The 20,105-nt window shown below is 38.0% G+C and overlaps 1 protein-coding gene across 2 annotated transcripts in view; it reads right to left on the bottom strand.

Annotated features, from left to right (window-relative positions):
- The window catches only part of LOC149153984 (Metallopeptidase M24 family protein), a 512,523-nt gene that overhangs the window by 369,926 nt on the left and 122,492 nt on the right, over positions 1 to 20,105 (bottom strand). For both annotated transcript variants that reach the window (XM_089437961.1, XM_089437962.1), the window contains exon 4: positions 18,503 to 18,778. In XM_089437961.1, coding sequence (XP_089294087.1) covers positions 18,503 to 18,778 — 276 coding nt within the window. The remainder of the gene's footprint in view (positions 1 to 18,502; positions 18,779 to 20,105) is intronic.

Below are 20,105 nucleotides of genomic sequence, written 5' to 3' on the forward strand. Positions count from 1 at the left end.
ATCTTGAATGAAAAGCTAGGAAACACAATAGAGATTAAGCCCTTAAGTGATGAGTGTTACTTCTTAAAGTTATTAGGCTTATTTATAGATGTTTTTAAGCTTCTTTAAGATAACACTTAATTATGCCACTATTACATTAGTCTTCAGATCTCGTTATTTATGACAGTCAACAAAAGAGAGGAAGGGAGAGAGGATCAAACCCTTCAGGCCTAGCAGCCCAGCTTCAAGTTGAGAAACCAAAGAGGCTAACTTTGACTTTCAAAGAGCAATGCAATAACTCCAACACCTGCAAACACCAACGACTACACTGAAAACCAAAGGAAATGCTCTCAAAACCCCACGACTAGGGAAAATCTAGGCCTGCGGCTAGGATAGTTGAGCAAAAATGGCAAGTGCAAGCCCCAAAACTTGGTGAATGGCCCTTGAAAAGACTTGGAACTCAAATGTGTTAGTGTGAACAGCAAGATTGATGATGAATCAACCCACCTAGAGCATGTGGTTAGGGATTTTAGGCCCTATAATATTCATGGCCAGGCCTAAAAGTAGCCTCAAGGCTAGGGGCTAGGCCTCAAAGGACTTGGATGGTGAAACAAATGAACTTCAAGCCCTTGAAACCCTTCTTCAAAGGATATAATGAGCCTGCAAAACCAAGATTAGTCCACAAATAGAGAAAAAAATACAATGAGAAACCACTATAAACCCTTACCCAAAATCACTTTAGGCTTGCAAAACAAATTGTTAGCCCTTGAAATCACTTGCAAAGATAAATTCATTTTAGGCCTGTAGCTAAGTCTCCAAGGCTTATTTAGGCCTGCAGCTAGGGCTTATAGGCCTGATTAAGGCCACGGCTAAGGTAAATTGACCCTTTTAGGGCTATGGCTAAGGCCTAGAGGCCTCAAAACCCTTGCAGCTACCTCCTGCAAGCAAATTTTGACAATTTCAAGCCCAAAAATGACCTCAACCACCAAGAAACCACCTGCAAAATCACTCCATAAGATAAATACTCAAGACAAACCCATTCGCAGTCGTAAACAAGCCCTCTAGGGTTAGCGGTGTCCTCTTGGAGGCTAGGCATTGCAATTTGAGCACTTGGGTCTTGTAGATCATGCCATAAAAGGCCTAGATCAGCCTTCCTTGGCTGAACGCACTTCCTCTCTCGGTTGGATGGCTCCTCCTTAGGTGAAAATAGGCCCAAAACCTAGCCATCTAAGCTACTTTCAAAGCTCTTGCTTCATATTTGTCTTTGAATTCTTGAGCTAATGGAACCTGCGAGCTAAATAAATAGAGCCAAGCCAAGAGATCTAGAAAATTCTAAAATAAAAATCCCAAACTATTTTTACAAAATGTGGAAAAATAATATACAAGGGTTAGAAATAAATTTACAAACTTATTTACAAATTTACACTATTCACAATTAAAATCATGCTCTAGTTAGCAAATAAATCTTTTTAGCCCAAATAGATTTTGAAAATAAGTGATAGAAATAATTTGTATTTTGATGTACCAACCCAAACCCTGCACAACAAATCGTTAGATAAGCTCAGAGTTCAAACAAGATGTGATCACCTTGAAGTCCATGTACTTGGGTCACACCCAAGGGCTGAATATTTGAAGATCTCTACACATAAGATAGATTATTAGTTCCAGAGGGGCTCGATTCACACAAGAAGTCTAGAGATCTAGAGATACCTGCTAGATCTGCTAGGTTCAATGTGCTTACTCTAACCCAGTACCTAAAGCAAGATACCTGTGCTAATAGATAATCCAACCACTGGCTATGGAACAATAATCTTCAATTAAAACAATTAGAGCATTAAAATAAATTCAACACATACCATGAATCATCAAGCGAGAATACACCTTGAATTGAAACCCCAAAGACATTTTATTAATGCAAAAAACTCCAGCAGATCTTAGCTCAGTACAAAAATTTTCAACACGGATGAAGTTACAATGAAGAGCTTGGGAGCTTCCTTATATAGAAAAAATGAGAGAACAAAACCCCTCCAAGTGGAAATAATGGCTAGTTGCATCAATCCATGGCTTGATCCTGGAAGAAAAAATTTGATCCCTTGATTAGCTGGCACAAATCTCCAAAAAAATTCGACCTTCCTTGTTCACTGTGTTGGAGGGGTCAAACTTTGACTTTTGGACCATGGAGGACCTCCAAAAAATAGAATTATTGTTACTTGTGCAAAATTATTAACTTCCTGGTCCAAAAATTTCGATTTGCTGGAAAATAATCTTCTCTAGCCCAAACAAATTTCTAGACTAGGTCCTTCTGCCTTGGAAATGAGACATTTAATTTTTTACTTGAATAATTTTCCTTTGAAAATAGCCTCAAATAATTTTCTACAAATTTTCCACTTGGAGGGTAATTAATTTTCCCTTCATTTTATTTTTTTGGATAATTTCTGGCTCGTTTTATTTTTATTTTTTGCCAGAAATTATATTAAAAAGACTCAAAAGGGAATTAAATATTTTTTCACCCTCTAAGTGAATCTAAAAAATATTTTGGTAATGGTGTTCTAATTATGAGGAACCATTCACCAAAAATATTTCTAAACACACTTTTACATCAAAATATTACAATAATTCAACCCTTAGAAGGGGAAATTACACATAGACATAGACCACTTGAGACTCAACCAAATTCTGTGACACAAGACACATGATCTAGTATGAAAAATACATAGACTCGATTAACACTAGGACTTACCTAAGACCTCATCAATGAGTTTCATCCTAGCTCTGAAGTATATCTAGGGGAAAAGCTCTTCCAATTACACGTGTTTACAAACACAAATAATTGGGGAGGTTAAAACCCCCTAGAGTGAAAGCCTTTGACAAAAATCATAGGCTTACCTAGGTGTTGTTACATGGCTTAATAGTCATACTAGAATCATTTTTACAATACAAAAGCAGAATTTGGGATAACAATGATAACATTGACTACAAAAAATTTATTTGTTGCTTTATACTTTGCTTCTTGAACCTGTTGACATGTACATGGTCAACATGACTCAAAATAAAAATAAATTATTTCTTTCTTTTAAATGCCCAAATGGGACATGACTCAAATAATTTTTCCTTTGACTCAAAAAAAAAACTTTTGACTCTAGCATGAAGAACATACTTGACAAAAATATAATAAATATATAAATGATAAATATACATTATGAAAACCGAACCTAGTTACAATTTCAACACTTGTTACCACAAAATCTAGCAAGCCTTGGAGAGGGAAACCCTACAAGACAAAAGAGAGAGAAAGTCCTAACAATGGGGTAAAGGCCTTGTTACCCACCACCTGTGGGTAGTGTATATAGGAGAAAATTTTCTCCTAGATGATCCTCAGCTGGCAGCGAGCAGCACCTTGCGACCCCCGGATAGCTCAATGTGCCATTTTCTCCGCCACCTAAACCAACCATGTGGTCCCTTGACCACGTGTCATGAATGTATGTTTGAAGGTGAGCCCCCGAACCCAACGCTATGGTTTTTCATTGGTATAGTTGAGTATTTTTCCTTACTTGTCATGGGCACTCTTGGGCATGGATTGGTGGGGGGATTCGGCAGAAAGAGGGAGTTAGTCTTGTATTCTTGTCTCCACTGCCAGATGTCATGGTTACCCTCGTATCCTAGCCCGTGGGATCTCCTTTACTAACCATTTGGCTTTTGGGTTGGCACTACATGAAAAATCCTAATTGTGGTAGCATGGTCCCGCTTTCCAACACCACCTACATCACTCCCCTTCCACTCATTTTAGCCCCATTCATCTATCTTCCCATCCAGGTCCACACGTGTCCACTGGGTCTACATAGGGTTAGCCTCCCCCTCCCCTTGTCCACACCTTAGGTCGGGCCTGGAATGATGCCCAAGAGGTTGATGCAACTAAAAAGAAAAGAAAGAGCATAATTTGCCCACTCTCAACAGGAAATGTACCACAAAATGCAAAAGATGTTGGGACATACAAATTTAGCACATGAGCAAAATCCAAACATGAGCTCTACCCCTTATTGATCGCCATCACCCTGGTTCATATAGGTCCTAGATGAGACCCCTCTATCATTAAGAAACCCATGATTGTCCCAACCCCTAGTGGGCGATGAACTGCCCCACCTTAAGGGGGTATCCACTGCTACATATTACACACCATGCTCTCATCTCCTAGAGCCTTGAGCAGTTATGAAGAAAAATCAATCAAAGGCAAAAGGCATATGAAGAAGGGTGGAAAAACAAAAGTTAGGGTAACTCATGTACCACAATTTGCTCCCTCCTACACTCATATACCCAGATGTGGGCTTCCCTTATTATTGCTACCTATGTACCATGAAATGTGGTCTGGATGATTCCACTGATCCCCATTCCGCTCCATTATTATATCATTTGCCACCTACCATTTGAGGGATGTACCATGGACATGTCACCCCCTTTAGAGGTTGAAACCACCTAATAGGGTTCTTAATTAACCCCCTATTGAGCTTGGAGACACTTGTACATACCAAAGCCCATTATGGAAGGGCATGCCACCATGAAGTGCCCCATTGGTTCCATGATTTGTAAGCTCTTTTACTTGATTATTCTAATGATTTGTTATATTGGAGGGCAAGGGGACGCATTGGATCTTATGCAGGATTGCAGGTGGGTTTCCATTTGGGGCTTGGTCTCCCTATACGAGGTCCTAGCCCTCCAGAGGGCCACATTGGCACTTGTAGGGTGAGCGTTGAGAGCCATGGGCCTCCACCATAGCAGAGAGTACTTCATGGATCCCCAACACCACTCATTGATTGCTCGTGTTCCACCTTTTGGATGAGGATGATGCACCTAGTTCACCATGCCCAGTCGGCTCCACACTTGCACCATACACTTGGCAGATGTTCCAAGGTCCAGAGGATGTCTCTCGCTGCAGAGGGAGGGCTTATATCATCATCCTAGCCCTTACAGATGGTCTACAGGCATTTTCGATCCACTTGGAGACCCATGAGGATGTCCTTGTGCCCCCACACCCACTTGGGAGCACCACAGGTTCTTGCTTGGAAAACAAGGGGCCAACCCCTTGTCCACTATGTTTGGAGTCCATTTCTACATCATGGAACCCCTTGGACTTCATTAGGCCTCCTCAAAGGCCCAATGACTCAGTTTATTGATCATTCGACCCTCTTGAGAGGCTTATTCTTATGTTATTGAGCTATTTGGTGGGCTTGTCACCAAAAGTATTGTTATTATGCACATTATTTTATTTTAGGGGCTCAATTAGGCCAAATTAGCTAAATCGAATTCATTAGAGAGTGTATAAATAGAAGTGAGATGATTCATTTTGATCATCATCACTTGGATTGGGTTGTTCTCTCTCAAGAGATTTTCACTATTCCTTTGGAGGACGAGTTTTGGATGAATGGATGAATTTTGATGTTTGGATCTCTTTCATTTTTGTCTTGGAGCTTCACTATTGGCATATGATGATGATTGGATATACTCTTTCTTACATGTAAGTACTCTTTTAATGCTATTCTTGTTATTTTCTTATGTCACATGCATGTTGCTGGGATTTTCGCTATACTAGGCTGAAATTTACTACTTTTCTTATGCGAAATTGTGGAAATTTGATCTTTTATAGCGTTGCATCATGTCATGGGCCATGTATGAATGAGTGAATATTCCTAGAGATATTTTGTCAAAATTTTATCTTGATAAGTCATCAAATATTGCAAATTGAAGTGTAAAGACCTTGAAGCAATTGTTCTCATGCCCTAATGACATATGAAGTTGTTCTAGAGGCCTCCTTGACTAAGTGAATCCATTCAAAGCGTTAGAATCTCCTTGACTCCATCTCTCCCTAAGGATTAGCAACTGATCCTCCATTGGTGATCACTCAAAAGCGTATTTTTCTCACCTCTCCCTCTTTCTTTTTAGGCCTGGCCTCCATAGGAGACCTAGGGCATCAATTTTCTCGCATTTCGCCCATTAAAAATTTTCGATCTCTTGCCTATTACTGCGCTGGTGTGTCTCCTAAGTGCCCTCCAAATTTCATGAAATTCTAATGGTAGGATCTTGAGATATTCCAAGCCCTAGCTCCAAGATCGATTCTTACCTTTGGTTTCCATTGGCTAGTGACCTCATTGGGATCATTCCATCAAGTTCAAAGAAAATTCCTCCTTTGATCCCTTTCTTCTTCGCAATTAGGTCAAGCATACCCTTGATTGAGCAATTCCATCCCCTTGACCTTATTTTAAGTCCACTTGGTCTCGTGTGGTTCCACTGCTTATCAAAGTTAATCTTTCAAAGACCACTTAGAAACCATAGATTCTGAGGTCTAGGCATCTCCTTTGTGAGCCATATCTTCAAACCCTAGCCCTTGAAATCCTCCTAGCCCTTCCTAGAGAGCTTTTCACCTTACTTTCCAAGCAAGCAAGTCATATATTTGAGCCTCTCTTGTGAATAGGTCTTTAGGATCACCTTTCATCCTATCATTGATGCATTCATTATCGTGATCCTTACTATACCGAGTCTCCTCCCATCGGTGAAATTCCATAAAGAGCAGGGAGCTTTAGCTGAGGTGATAGTGGGCTATCACTCCATTGTTGCCCTTGACCTAGTAGTTGCCCTATAAGATCCCCTCCTAGGACCCCTGCTAGTTTGAGCAGTAATAGGCCCAATGTCACCTCAACCAAAACCCCCTGCTTTTTATGGACTTTAACTGATGGGAGGAGTCCGGGTAGGAAAGAAATCACTTAGAATAGATAGGCTATGTATAGGGCACAAAGTGATCAAGCTAGGCCTCATTCAAAAGAGAGGCTCAATAAAGGTACAAGGCTTCGAAGAAGCAAATCGCTCTCTAAGAAAAGCCCTAGAAAAGAAGGCACAAGACCTAGCGTTTTGAGATTTTTTGGTGGTAACAAGTATTCACAAGGTCACTTCTTATGATATACTTCAACAAGTACTAAGCTCATACAACCTTCAAGGAAGTCCTCAAGTTGAAGGGAAAAGAACTACGGTTTCCCTCTTGCAGCAACACCTAGGGCAATAGATTTTATGGATGAAATTTGAGTGCATGCCCACCAAACTTAGAGCATAAGCAGCCTAGACCCTAAGCTTGATGTTTACGCTCTCAAATCACCAAAAAACCTCCACGATAAAATTTCGTTGCAAGCCCTAGATTTTCGGCGTAGCCTTGAAAGGATCGATTTTAGGAGAGAAATTTATGGAGAAGATTTAGGTTTGACCACCAAAGGCTTGGATTAGTGCCTTGTCCTTTGGCATATGGAGTCTTAGGATGTTCAAAATGAGCTAAAACATTTCTAAGGAGGCCTAGAATTGATGCCCTAGGTACCAATTCTAAACATTTACCCACTTCAAGAGATAATGGAGTTTCATGGAGAGTTCAAAAGATTTTCCTCCACTAGGAACATTCATTACATGCCATACATTGAATAACATATGCAATACTCTACTAGAAAGCCTTCCAAAATTATTTTTCAATAATTAGGGCACAATTTTAGCATATTCTAGAGTAGCAATTCCATACATTAAACAAATTCAAGAGAAAAATCCCATCAACATGAGGCACTTACAAGATGACATGCAATATATCCATCCAAAAATCCAAGAAATGGCTCCAAAGAAGAATGCAAACTAGCTTCCATACATCGAAGTGCATCCCAAAGATCTCCAATAGCCAAAGAAACAAGTGCGAAAATATCCCAAGAAGACTAATCCAAAGTCTAATGATGATGAGTAGCTCAAATGAGCTCTCATCTATTCATACATGATCTATCAAGTCTAATTTTAGCCTAGAAGCCCTTCTTAGGTGTCAAATGGAGGACAAAACTAATTGTGGTTACAAGCCAACCACATAGCCAATGAAAAATCATAAAGATAAACACACAAGAGGGCCAAAACGCTGACATCATCATTGCATGGGCCTTTTGGAGGCATGTGTTGAGCTCTCTCTGTGCCACAGTGAGTCAAGAGGGCTCCATAAATCACCTACTAGGGGTTTGGCCCTAGACATCTATGCAAATCATCAAGTGGACCCTGTTTTGTGTTTGGGGCACAAAATGGGTCTCATGTGTCTCCTAGTGATAGAATAGCTTGAATCTACTCCATCGTTGAGGGCTCGGAGAATGGTGCTAACCCTCCCACGTCTCAAAAGCTAAGATAAAGCTCATATAGGCCTCGGATCAACTGCCAAACCATGTGTGCATTGCTACGTCGACTGAGGCAAACTGGTCCAAGTGCATCATCTCGTGAATAGTATGGGGCAAAGTGTGGACTGTTGTGGTGTTGTAGGTGCCCATGGAGTGAATTAATGATGCTCTGCAAGTATAGGAGTCCCATGGCTCTCAACGCTTCACCCGGAGGGTGTCATATGCTCCTTTGGTGGACTTAGGCACCAATTAAGTTGCCCATGCCATGATGAAACCACTTGACAATCACATATAATGTCTAGTGTTGCATCCTCACCATTAGATACAATAATTCATTAATGCATCTAAGTGAACCAAGCTTGTTAGTAAAAGGCACATTGAGACTTCATATGGGGCTTCTCTTCCAAATTTGGGGCTTTAATCTCATAATAGTGTTACCTCCCTAGGTAGGAGTGGTTAATAGACGACCCTATTAGGTGTTCCCAGCCCTTAAGGGGAAAGACATGTCCCTGGTACATCCTTCAATTAATAGGTGGCATGTGAATGATGATAAAATGGATCGGGAAACAGGGGTCTCACGGACTAATGCAATGGGTACAAGGATGGCAATGATAAGCGATGTCCACATATTGGGTATATAGATATAGGATGGAGCAATCATGGATACATGAGTTACCCCAGCCTTTGTTTTCCAACCCCTCTTTTGTTTGTCTTTTTCCTTTTCTTGATTTTTTCTTTCTATTACTACTCGGGCCTCCAAGAAATGAGAGCATGTTGTGAATGATCTAAATCAGTTATCACCCCCTTTAAGGTGGGTCAGTTCATCGCCCACCAGGGGTTGGGACGTGCATGGGTTCCTAAATGATGTGAGGGGCACTCATGAGCCCTAGGAAACAAGGTGATGGCCATGATAAGGGGTAGATCTCTTGTTTGGCTTTTGCCCACATGCTATATTAAATGTCTCGGCCATCTTTTGCATTTTATAATATTCTTTTTCTTTTATTTCTTGCTTGTAGTCATGATATACTTTTACCTCTCTTTTAGCTGCATCAACCTCTGAGACAACATTTATAGGCCCGACCTAGATATGTGGAAGAGGGAAGGGGTTTCGTGTCAGTGCCTTGTGGACCCGGAAAATGAAAATGATGAAATAGGGCTTGTAATGTGCAGAGGGAAGTGAAACATGTGGAAGAGGAAAATAGCACCACACTACCAAAATCGGGGTTTCCCAAGAAGTGCCCTTCCTAAAGCCATGGGCCAATAGGGGAGGTCCCACGAGGCTAGGATTGAGGATTAACCCCCCATTTAAGGTGAAGGAACAAAACCATGGTCAAAGCCCTTCCTTCTTCCAAGTCACCCAATAATCCATGCCCGAGATGCCCAATGAAAAACAAGCATGAGCACCCGATTACACAATGAAAAACATACCTTTTGCATTGGATTGTAGACCTTATAACATATGTTCTCAACAGATGGGCGAGGAAACATATAACTGATGCAGGGAGTGGAGATAAAGTGGCACATCACATCAGCTATGGGTGGCTCTCAGGGGTTGTTGGTTGCCTGTTAAAGTAGCTGAGGTTGTTGTTGGTTTCCCTTTTCCTTATCTAGTTATTTCTGTATTAAATACTAATCACATTTCTATTCATATTTTCTTTGTTTAGGAAAGCCTGATGACTTGCTCAAGGATTATGAAGAAGACCTCAGAAGACAAAGCATTGGAATTACAAGGTTTGTTAAGAAACAAAGGTATGTCTTAGACTATTAGCTTTGTTCTCTTCATAATAGAGGTATATTAAATCTTTTTGGTAATCTTTTCTGCATTACTAACATTACTGTGTCTAGCTCTCTTGAATCATAAATATTCTTGATCGGCCGATTAATCTTTAGATAAATCTACCATCCTCATATATTTTATCATTCCTATGGAACTCTAAAAAGGTTCTTCGTAGAACCCTAACCTAAGGGTATGTCGATGATAATATGATGGAATCCTAGATATGTATATGTGTTGACCTAATTGTTGATGGTCAAAATTCCTAGCGTTTGGAACTAAGCCCTAGTCAAAATTTGATATTCTATGATGATATTGTTTTGATGATGAATCTAGGGTTTACAACAAACCCTAGTAAGAAGTTGGTCATATTGTTGAAACCTTAAACTATGTTCTGATTGATTTTGTCTGTTGAAAATATCTCATGTATGGAGTCTAGGGTTTGCATTAAATCCTAGTACAAAAGTCTGACATATGAATTTTGAAAGTTGTTAGATACATTGTTTAAATTGCTTCTAGGGATTGCAATTTGTTATAGAAAAGTTTGTCATATTTCTGAAGGAAATATTGAAGCCCTTGATATAATGAGACTGATATCTTGGTTGAATTACTTTAAGTTTTGATGATGGGATTTATGATTTGTAAATCCCAAGTAAAAGAAGTTGAAGTATAGAAGAATAGTCTCTTGCTAATTATGAACCTAACCAAGTCTAGGTATTTGATGTATAAAGTCTAAAGCTTCCATTATTATATGATTCTGATGTAGTTAACTTCATGCTTCTATATATGTATTTGGTTGCACTTGTTGTTTAAGTTGTGCAGATACGTAATCTTCAAAGATGCTGAAAATATTTGACTTGACTGGTAAGCATGACGAAGGAACTTATATGATGATGATCAAGATGACTCTGATAAGAATGGAAGCCAAGAAAGATTCTTTGATGTCATAGAAAGTAGTTGATCTCCCTAAGTTAAGAGGGAGCGTGGATAAAAAGAAAGAAAAAAGTATATCTCCCAAGTTGAGAGGGAGGGCATATTATAGTCATGATGAATACCTTGAAAAAAAAATTGGAGAATGCATTTTGAGGTGTTGTTGTAAGAAGGAAAGCAAGATCTGATTGAAGAATATGTTGTTGAATGTGAAGTAGGAATGGAAGTTGCCTGATTGAAGAAACTTCTATCAAGATTCATTTGGGAAGTTTCTAAGTCCTACTGTGATTAATTATGAAGCAACATCAAGATATTTGAAGACCCCGAAGGTTCATGTTTGCTTATATATATTTGAAATTTTGTTACTGATTGGGATTGTGTTTGTATAGGTAAATCTCTCAGAGTTTTGGTAGCACGTTTTACATGCTTCTTGTGACCGATCAGTTTGATCATGAGAAATTTGTTGTTTCTGATATGTTTGATCAGGGAGGATTTGCTACCGATTTGATTAATCAGGAGTGTTGAGGCTTTGTGTAACACACATTGCCTAGGAGCATGTTAGGCCCCTATACTACTAGTGTAACCCCTTATTGTTATTAGTATAACCCACTTATTATATTGATGTACCCATGTAGTGCCCATATTGTTACTATTGTGCCCCATAGAAGCCCACTATTGTTATTATTGTGCCCTTACATTATTATTGTTATGTCGGCTCTGATTATGTTATAACCCCTTAAACTCCTATATATAGAAAGGAGGTATTTTCATTTGTATCATCCAAGAATTGTTCATTTATGTAATGTAAAGGAGGTTGCCCCCTCGAAGAGGCTGAATTCTAAGGCGTTGATCTATCCTTTCTATCTTTTCTTGAGCTGGTTTCATAACAGAGCACATCTAGCCGGCACATTGTGTTGATGTCTAGATCTCAAAGTAGGGAAGGTGGTGTTGGTCATAGAGCTCTAACCTCGGATACACACCTGGATTCCTCGATTGATGGTTAGCAAGTCTAACAGTACCTAGAGTGGCTAAAAGCTTTAGTCCATCTTAGTCCCACCCAAATAGATTGCCCTGGTCAGAAATCTAGTCCATGGCACTATGAGTGCCTAAACTATTTGAGGACCTGGATAGATTGCCCTGGTCAAGAATCTCGTCAATGGCATTGTGATGCCTAAACTCTTCATGGTTCATAAGTTTTGAGATCTTCCTTGTACTTGTATATGTCATTATGGATACCTCCCTAGTTAAGAGGGAGTGTTGAAGAATGTAAGTAGGTTTGATCTTCACAATTGTATTTGAGTCATAAAGAAATGTATTTATCAAAAAGAATGAAAAAAAAATTATTATTATTATTATTATTATGACTTATTAAAGCATGGGTTTCATGCTTGGGTCATCATGTTTTAGGTCAAATTCCCCATTGAGGACTTCTAGGATTTATATTGAGTCATTAGAGTCATTGTACATTTAATGAGACCCTTCTTGAGCTTTTGAATCATGTAAAAAGAATTATTTTTGAGTCAAAAATGAATTTTGTCACCTCCACACCAAGTCGGCCCTTACCTGTTCAAGTCGGCCTACAAGAAGGTAATTCAAACTCCAGAAAAGGGTATATATACAGTGCAGTTCGATTCATTTGAGACACACACACTCACACAAGTTCGATATCCAACAAGAAGTTGCAAAATGGTACGAAATTGCAGAAGGAGGAGAATTGCATATCGAAGGTCTTGGGTCATCTCTCTCTCTCTCTCACATGTAATTTTCTGGGTTACAGTTGTAAGATCGAAGTACTACATCAAGATCGAAGTTTTGTCGTTGCTTCAAAGACAAAGTGATGCTCGCAGGTCAAAGTGTTGCTTTTAGGTCGAAGTACTGCTTCAAGGGCGAAGTGTTGCATCTAGGTCGAAGTACTACTTCAAGGTCGAAGTGTTGCGACTAGGTCGAAGATCAGTTGATGCTGCTAGGTCAAAGTTGTTGTTGCATCGAAGTGTTGTTGTTGTCGTTGCTACTATTCTAGGTCGAAGATAGTGTTGGAAGGTTATCATCTGCAGAAGGAGGAAAGGGCTAACTTTGTGATTGGAGAAAGTTTGTGTCTAGGTCAAGTAGTCTTGGATTATCTCATGAAACTATTGAACAAAGAGTTGTTGACTGGGTTTTTCCCTAGTCGCACGCCTACATCTGGTGTCTTCTATCTTCGTCTTATGGTTTGGTAATTGCTTGATGAACTAAGATAAAAGAAGAACATAAGAACATCACAAGTAAATATCAAGATCAGAAAATATTTCTGCCTTTCTGATTCTCTAACAAGAAACACTAAAATGAATAGATCAAACACAGTGGCTTCATACCTCACTAGATTCAACATGTTCGAGATGAGCTTGCCTCTGTTGGGGAAGTTATGTGAAAATTCCAAAACTAAAAGCCTATTGCAGCAATGAGTATTGTTTCTCCTAAGTGATAAATTAATTATTCAGTTTATTACTAATGTGACTTTGATGTTTCTAAAGAATTAAATCAAAAGAAAACTTTGTGCTTTCACATTAAAATTTTAAATTTTTATGTGGCCTTTGGCCCATTAAAAATTTAATTCATTAAGCCTTTTTATTTTTTACATTTGTCACATTAAAAACTTAATTAATCATTTGCCACATTAAATTTTTTTTAATAAAACTTAGCACATCAAATTTGCCGAGGGAATAATTAAATTTCTAATCTAAAGTTCCTTCTTGGTATTTTTGTGTTAAGGGTTTGGAACTCTAAAATTTTAAAGGGAAAATTTTGTGGTGGTAAAAAATTTTAAATTTCTCTATAGTCAAAACACATTTAAATATTTTTTAGATCATCTCTAAAGTTGATTATAGGAAAACAATAATTTTTCTGGATTTGCGTCACTTCAGAAAAATCATTTTATTTCTAGAATTGTTTGAAGTATTTAGCATTTGAATTTCATGGTTCTACATGGTATTTAATTTCGAAATTTAATTGCTAAAGTATTTTGCATGCAAAGGTTTTGAGCATTTTTTATGCTTGACATCTCTTGAGATTGCTCGTAGTTAAAGTAGCTTTAAGCCTGGTTTAGTTACTTGAATTAATTGGATATTTATTGCGTATTAAATTTTTTTTGAGAACTTTTTCAAGTAATTGTTAAATACTCTTTCTGAGTATTACTTTTGAGCATCAATACAATTGGCATTGATATCAAATTGTGAAAAAGCTTTTGTTCTCTCTGAGCTATAATTGTACTAAAAAGATTTGAAGGAAGCTTGTGGTTTAATTGTGATATTACTGAGAAGTTTATCTTTTAGTCTTTGTCTAGTGAAGTGAACTTTTCAATTGGATGATTAAGGGCTTTGATAGATTGCGACATAAGCACTTTTAATCCTTGAATCTAACTTCATCTCATCTTCTAATCATCTTGTGCATTTGCATATTAAGTTAGTTCTACATAATTAAAATTTACTTCCAAGCATAAGCTTGGTCGATAGAAAAATAGGTACCCATCCATCTTTGCTTGAGAAGCCTACTTTTAATAGTACTTAAAACGGTGACCTTGCAGTCGTCAAAGCCACAACACTCTGTAGCGTCGGAGGCACCAGGTATGTTAGATTTTCAGGAGAGGTATCGTTAATCATACCTTAGTGTGCTTCACCTTATCTTCTCTTTGCCAATTACTACGAAATCAGGCTCAATATAGAAAGTATCTAAGGGTTAACACTTAGATAGGCATTTAACTAAAATTAACCGAGATTCCTGCATCTCAGATTAGTTTTAGGATATGCATTTCATATAAGATAGTTATTCATCCAAGCAGCAGTTGCAAATCAATTACTTGGTCCTAAATTTCATAGCAAGATAGTTGACTCCATAAGGCACTGGTATCAATTGTTTAAATCTAATCAAATCCTATAAGTCTTGCTAAATCTAAATCAAGTTCTTGGTCGCTTAACTATGTCTCCCGAACTAGTTGGTTCCCAACTAGTTCTCCTTCATTCCATTTCCGTAGGGTCTACCCCCCTTAGCCTGTTGTAGGGAGACAGCTTAAACAGAGAGATTGGGGATCAGGGTGACAACCCCTGATTTGAGTCGTTGTCGCAATGCCTAGACATTTTGTGCGACAACAAGGCTATTAATTGCAGGCCGGATAGTATTGTTTACTGAGCTAGTCCCGGGATTCAAAGACTAATGATTGGCATAGTTTATATTTTCTTGAGGAGGCCAAGTCACCTACAACCAATCACGCCATTTTATGAGCTGCTACAAGTTTCCTAATTTACTAATTGGAATGCAATACCATATTCTATATTAATAAATAAGTTGGTTGAGATATTACAATTCATCAATGTGGAGTTTTATTGTTTTAAATGTTGGATGAAGTTTTCGTTCTTAAATGCATGTAAATTGTTTGACAAAAATGTATCAATCACAAAGGTTTCTCTTGCTTTGCATTCTATGTGTTTGACAAAATGTTGGCATGGAGAGTGTTGTCAAATTGCCCGAAAGACAATTTTAAGAAATTATTGGCATGCTATAAAAAGGGACATTACATGGGGTAGCGGTGATGGTCTTGTACGTGTCATCTTCAAATATTGATACCTAATTGTGAGCAGATGTAATGTTCCTATTTTTGGTGATCCGTATGACATGGTTAGAATGGACTTTCAAAGTTAGGGGTAGACAGGTCACAGGCGCAGGCTGGTGTCATCAACGGGACCAAGGGATTTTGGAGGGGTTTTGAGGAGTTTCTATGAGGTCTGATGGCATTCACTTGGTCTATTCCATCATCCACACAGTTTGTCTTTCATTCCAACGCATTCCAACAACTTTCGAAAAACAGAGTTATTATTGGGCCATACTCAATTAATTACGCTTAAGGTGGCATTCCGGGACAAATACTTGACAGAACACCTTAGTGTAATAGTTCGTTGGAACCGAAACTAGAAGATCTACATGATGGAATGGTTAGATGTGAGTTTCAGTGACCTGATGAGACATGGGGACCAATTTACCCTTTTCCCGCATTAAAAAGAATATTTTAATTAAAATAAAAGAGGGGAAAAGTGCTCCATGATTAAAATAATAATAAAATAGGAGGTTCAAGAGGGGTCCATCAAATCTATAAAAGAGGAGGAGGAGGTCATTGGAGGACATCTTGGATTTGATATTGCTTCTTGTATTAGAGGTTGAGAACTCGGTTCTCTACTTCCTTGGTAGCCCCAGGACAGAAACCCTCGGGTGTGTTAGTAGGTGTTGGACGAAAACCCAATACTCTTGAGATTTTACTCAAAAATCTCACAGTGCTTCGTAGCCGGTTTGCAGCAATCTTCTCACCGAGCCATCTACATCATTGCTAGAGCCATTCATCAGTTGGGTCAAAGATCTTTTTCTGGATTTTGCTCCGCTTGTTTAACAAGCTCAGGTTCCACTACTCCTTCACGTTGATGTACTCTTTTTAGTGGATTAATAAAATGGCTCAGTGATTTTATCAGCATCTATTTGTGTATTATTTGTTGGTTGTGTGTCTATTTACATTTCTTTTGTTGTTCAAGTTTATTTCTGGTATCCAATGTTCAAATTCCCATTTGGGGACATTACAGCAGAGAATCCATCTAGCATAGACATCATCCCTAATCCTATCATTGTCTAGAGCATGTGTTCCATGCTAGGAAGAGGGTAGTTGTCCTTTAATGATGCAGGGTTCAAATTTCTAGGAAACCAATGCCAATTCGAACCTCTCCATTCTTCTTTCATACTGAGACAACATTTACCACCCAGTTTGAATACCTAATAGGAGCAATAATCTAAGCATACAGGATCTTATGCAATTCTTTTTGGATGACTCGGGCCACCGTTGGGTTCATGTGGCATTGGCATTGTCTGAATGGTTTGGCCTCTTCCCTTAATGGGATTGCATGGATGATTATCTTAGGATTGTACATTTTCAACTCGTCATATGACCATGCAAATACATCTTTGTACTCACATACTAAGGTCTCTAGTCTTTTATGCTCTTGTGGGGTGCAACCTTGGCCAATCTTGATGGTTCTCAAGGACCTTTTAGAGCCATTTTCACCTCCACTACCTATTCATTCAAACCAGATTTGTTAGTCCCTACAAAAGCATCAAATTTATAGAATAACTTTTCCAAAGGGATCAAACCTTTCTTAATCCTATTATTCCTCAATTGGACCAAGGGGATGTCAACATCTTCCTACACATTGTCAACTATGTGGCACAAAAATCATCAATACAACTAAGAAAATAAAAATGTGCCTTTCATCTTCATAAACTTGCCAACAGCCAATATTGTCATGAACAAAAGGTCTAGGAATTACCTCAACCAAGTATCCAGTATGAGGGATGGATACCCATGGCTGAAAAGATGAGGTGGATGATACCGTGGAAGCTGCCACTTGGTTCAAAGTTTATGGGACAATAATAATGCCAAATGACTCAAAACAGCCGATTTCATCCCATATTAATCCCCTATATTTCCGAGTATAAGATTCCTTGCTTCACATAAGCTCCTTACTTGATTTATCTCAAGTTGAAAATCCCCTTTCACTTTTAATAGTTTGATGCCTATCTTTCATGCCATTCAAGACCCAACAACAAAGCCTCATACTCGGCTACATTGTTAGTATAATCAAATTCTAAAAAGAAAAAGATAAAACAGAGAAATAATACCTGTGTGGGATGTGAGAACAACCCTGCCCCTGCTCCTAATCTGGACCATGCACCGTCAAAATGCACAGTCCATAATTATCTGTCAAATTCTTATCAATGAGTTCATGCAATGTGATTGATTCAATGTTGTCATCCATCACCACATACATTCCCAACTTAGGTTCAGATAACCATTTTGCAATCAATCCCTTGCTTTTCCTCTCGAAAATGAGCAAAATAAATCCAAAAAGTCCCCTGCCCAACAAACATTTCCCTCATCTCACAATATTTTTGACAATACATCAGGATATTTTCATACCCGTCAAAATCTCACATTTTTTTTTACCAACGGTGATAGGGAGGTGAAGAACTTAGAATATGTCATCAATCTTTGTAAAAATGATACAAAGCTCATGCAATAGATACTGCAGGATAGGTTCTAGGTCAAGAAATTGCCGTGTCATCACTTAAGCAGAGACTCCGAAGGGTTTCTAACATACTTAACCACCTCTTATGATCTAAAAACCCAATAGAAATGTTCATCAAGAAATTGAGGCAATGTATTCCTAAGTGGGGAGAAAAGAATAAGAACTTTGGAGTCAATGGTGCTCATCATCATATCTATATAGCAATGTTTTTGTCAGACTTGTTTGGTCTTTAATAGAATTTTGTAAGCCACCAATTTTGTGTTGGGGAGGTGGAGAACTCAATCAGGTTGAATGAATTCCACATCTTTGATGAAAAATACAAGTTTTTCCATTAACCACTAAATGATATGAAAGGTGAACTCTCTCCTTGAAAGCCTATAGTATTTTAGAGAGCTGTATTTCAATTCTGCCATGGAATGGATGCATTTATAGTTAAACTGAAACACTGACATTTTCCAAGGTTCCAAAAAAGACATTATATGTGTGAAATATCAGGGTAGCTACCATTTAGCGGACAGTCAAATCTAGTAGCCAAAGTAAATATAAAAGAAACCTACCAAGTTTAATAACCAGGCAACTTCATCAAGCATGGAAATAACAATTGCATTAGCGCCAACTTCCATGAGATTGCTTCTCAGTGAACTCAGTTTTGAAGATACATCTGAACCAGCATACTTCATATCATGTACTCTAACTGGAGCAGTTGGAAATTTAGGCCTGTCATCTTTCCAAATTTCATCCACCAAGTTCCCATCATATATATATACCAGTTTGTGATCCTTTTTAGACAATGTCTGTTTCAATTCTTCAGCTGCATCGTAAGAAAAAAGGAACTGTTCACATCACAACATCCACACCAACAAGGACAGATAAGAGAATGTCAGCATAAAATTAACAATATAAAAATCCCATGACCATTACAAGGACTTTAGAAAGATTCAGCTAGAAAGCAAAAAATTCATTACTAATAACAATCTAAATTGTGTAAAAATGCACCATTATAGATGAATGAATATAACAAATATGACTGTAAAATAATATAAAAAGCTGAAACTCTTTCCAAATCTTAGAAGAGACGGCACTGCCTATTCAACTTGACACCAATGCCTCAAAGAACATTAATTTGTAATATTTTGCAGCCTATATCCAAAAAGAAAAAAATCATATCAACAAATTCAAGAACTCAAAACATGAAGAAATCATACCCTTGCAAACTATTATTAGTATTTCAAATTTTGCTTCTACCAATAAGTAACATCTTAGTTCGAATTGGCTTCCCTTCCTGTGAAGAATATCATGGTTTCTAAAACCCAGGTGTCCGAATTAATAATAAATAATTACTAATCTTTATTTTGAAATAGAAGATTACTATGTATTATATTTTTATATATAGAAGTGGGTACATTACATTTTGACTCCAATTAAGGCACATCCAAACTCTAATCTTCACCTACTCCAGAATCGGGGTCATGCTACCATGTTGAAAAAGAAAATCGTGCAGATATTTGTGTCATTTGATACAATCTAAATCACTGCATTCGCTGACTTTAAACCTTGAAGTTCAAAATTTGGTGAATTTCATGAGCAGCTGAGTAACTTTGATAACATTTTGGAGTTAAATTCAAAATTCAATTAAATTTGGTGATTAAATTAACTCAAGATTGAAATTCGGCGATTAAATTCATTTGAATTTGTAATATCCCTTAGTATTATTTTCACTAAAGATTAGGGGATTTGCTCCAGAAAATTAAACAACGCATTTCTATTCCAAGGACAGCATAAATTTGCACAATTTCACACCACAGTAATTAACAGCAAATTAAATAAAAAATTGCAATGTAAAACCCAGAAATAAAATAAAATGCTGCTGCAACAGCAATTTTTATTAATGGATTCTTAGGAGGAAATTTACATAAAATTCTGGAGATTGGACCTGGTGAATGAACACTAAAAAATGCTTATCCTTGGACTTCTAGGTAATTCAGCCCTCCAACTGAATAAATTGGCCTTCTTGCAGATGGCAATTCAGCCCTCCTTGCTGGTAGAAACTCGGCCCTCTAAAAGCACAACTCGGTCCACTCGTTGGATGAATAAGATAACTCCTTGCTAGACCCACTTCGAACTCCCTGTAGGATTAATGATTAGCTAGGGTGACTTTAC

The sequence above is a fragment of the Pinus tabuliformis genome, chromosome 9 (assembly GCF_031772625.1).
Source record: "Pinus tabuliformis cultivar Carrire ecotype Pingquan chromosome 9, CPIR1, whole genome shotgun sequence".
NCBI lineage: Eukaryota > Viridiplantae > Streptophyta > Pinopsida > Pinales > Pinaceae > Pinus > Pinus tabuliformis.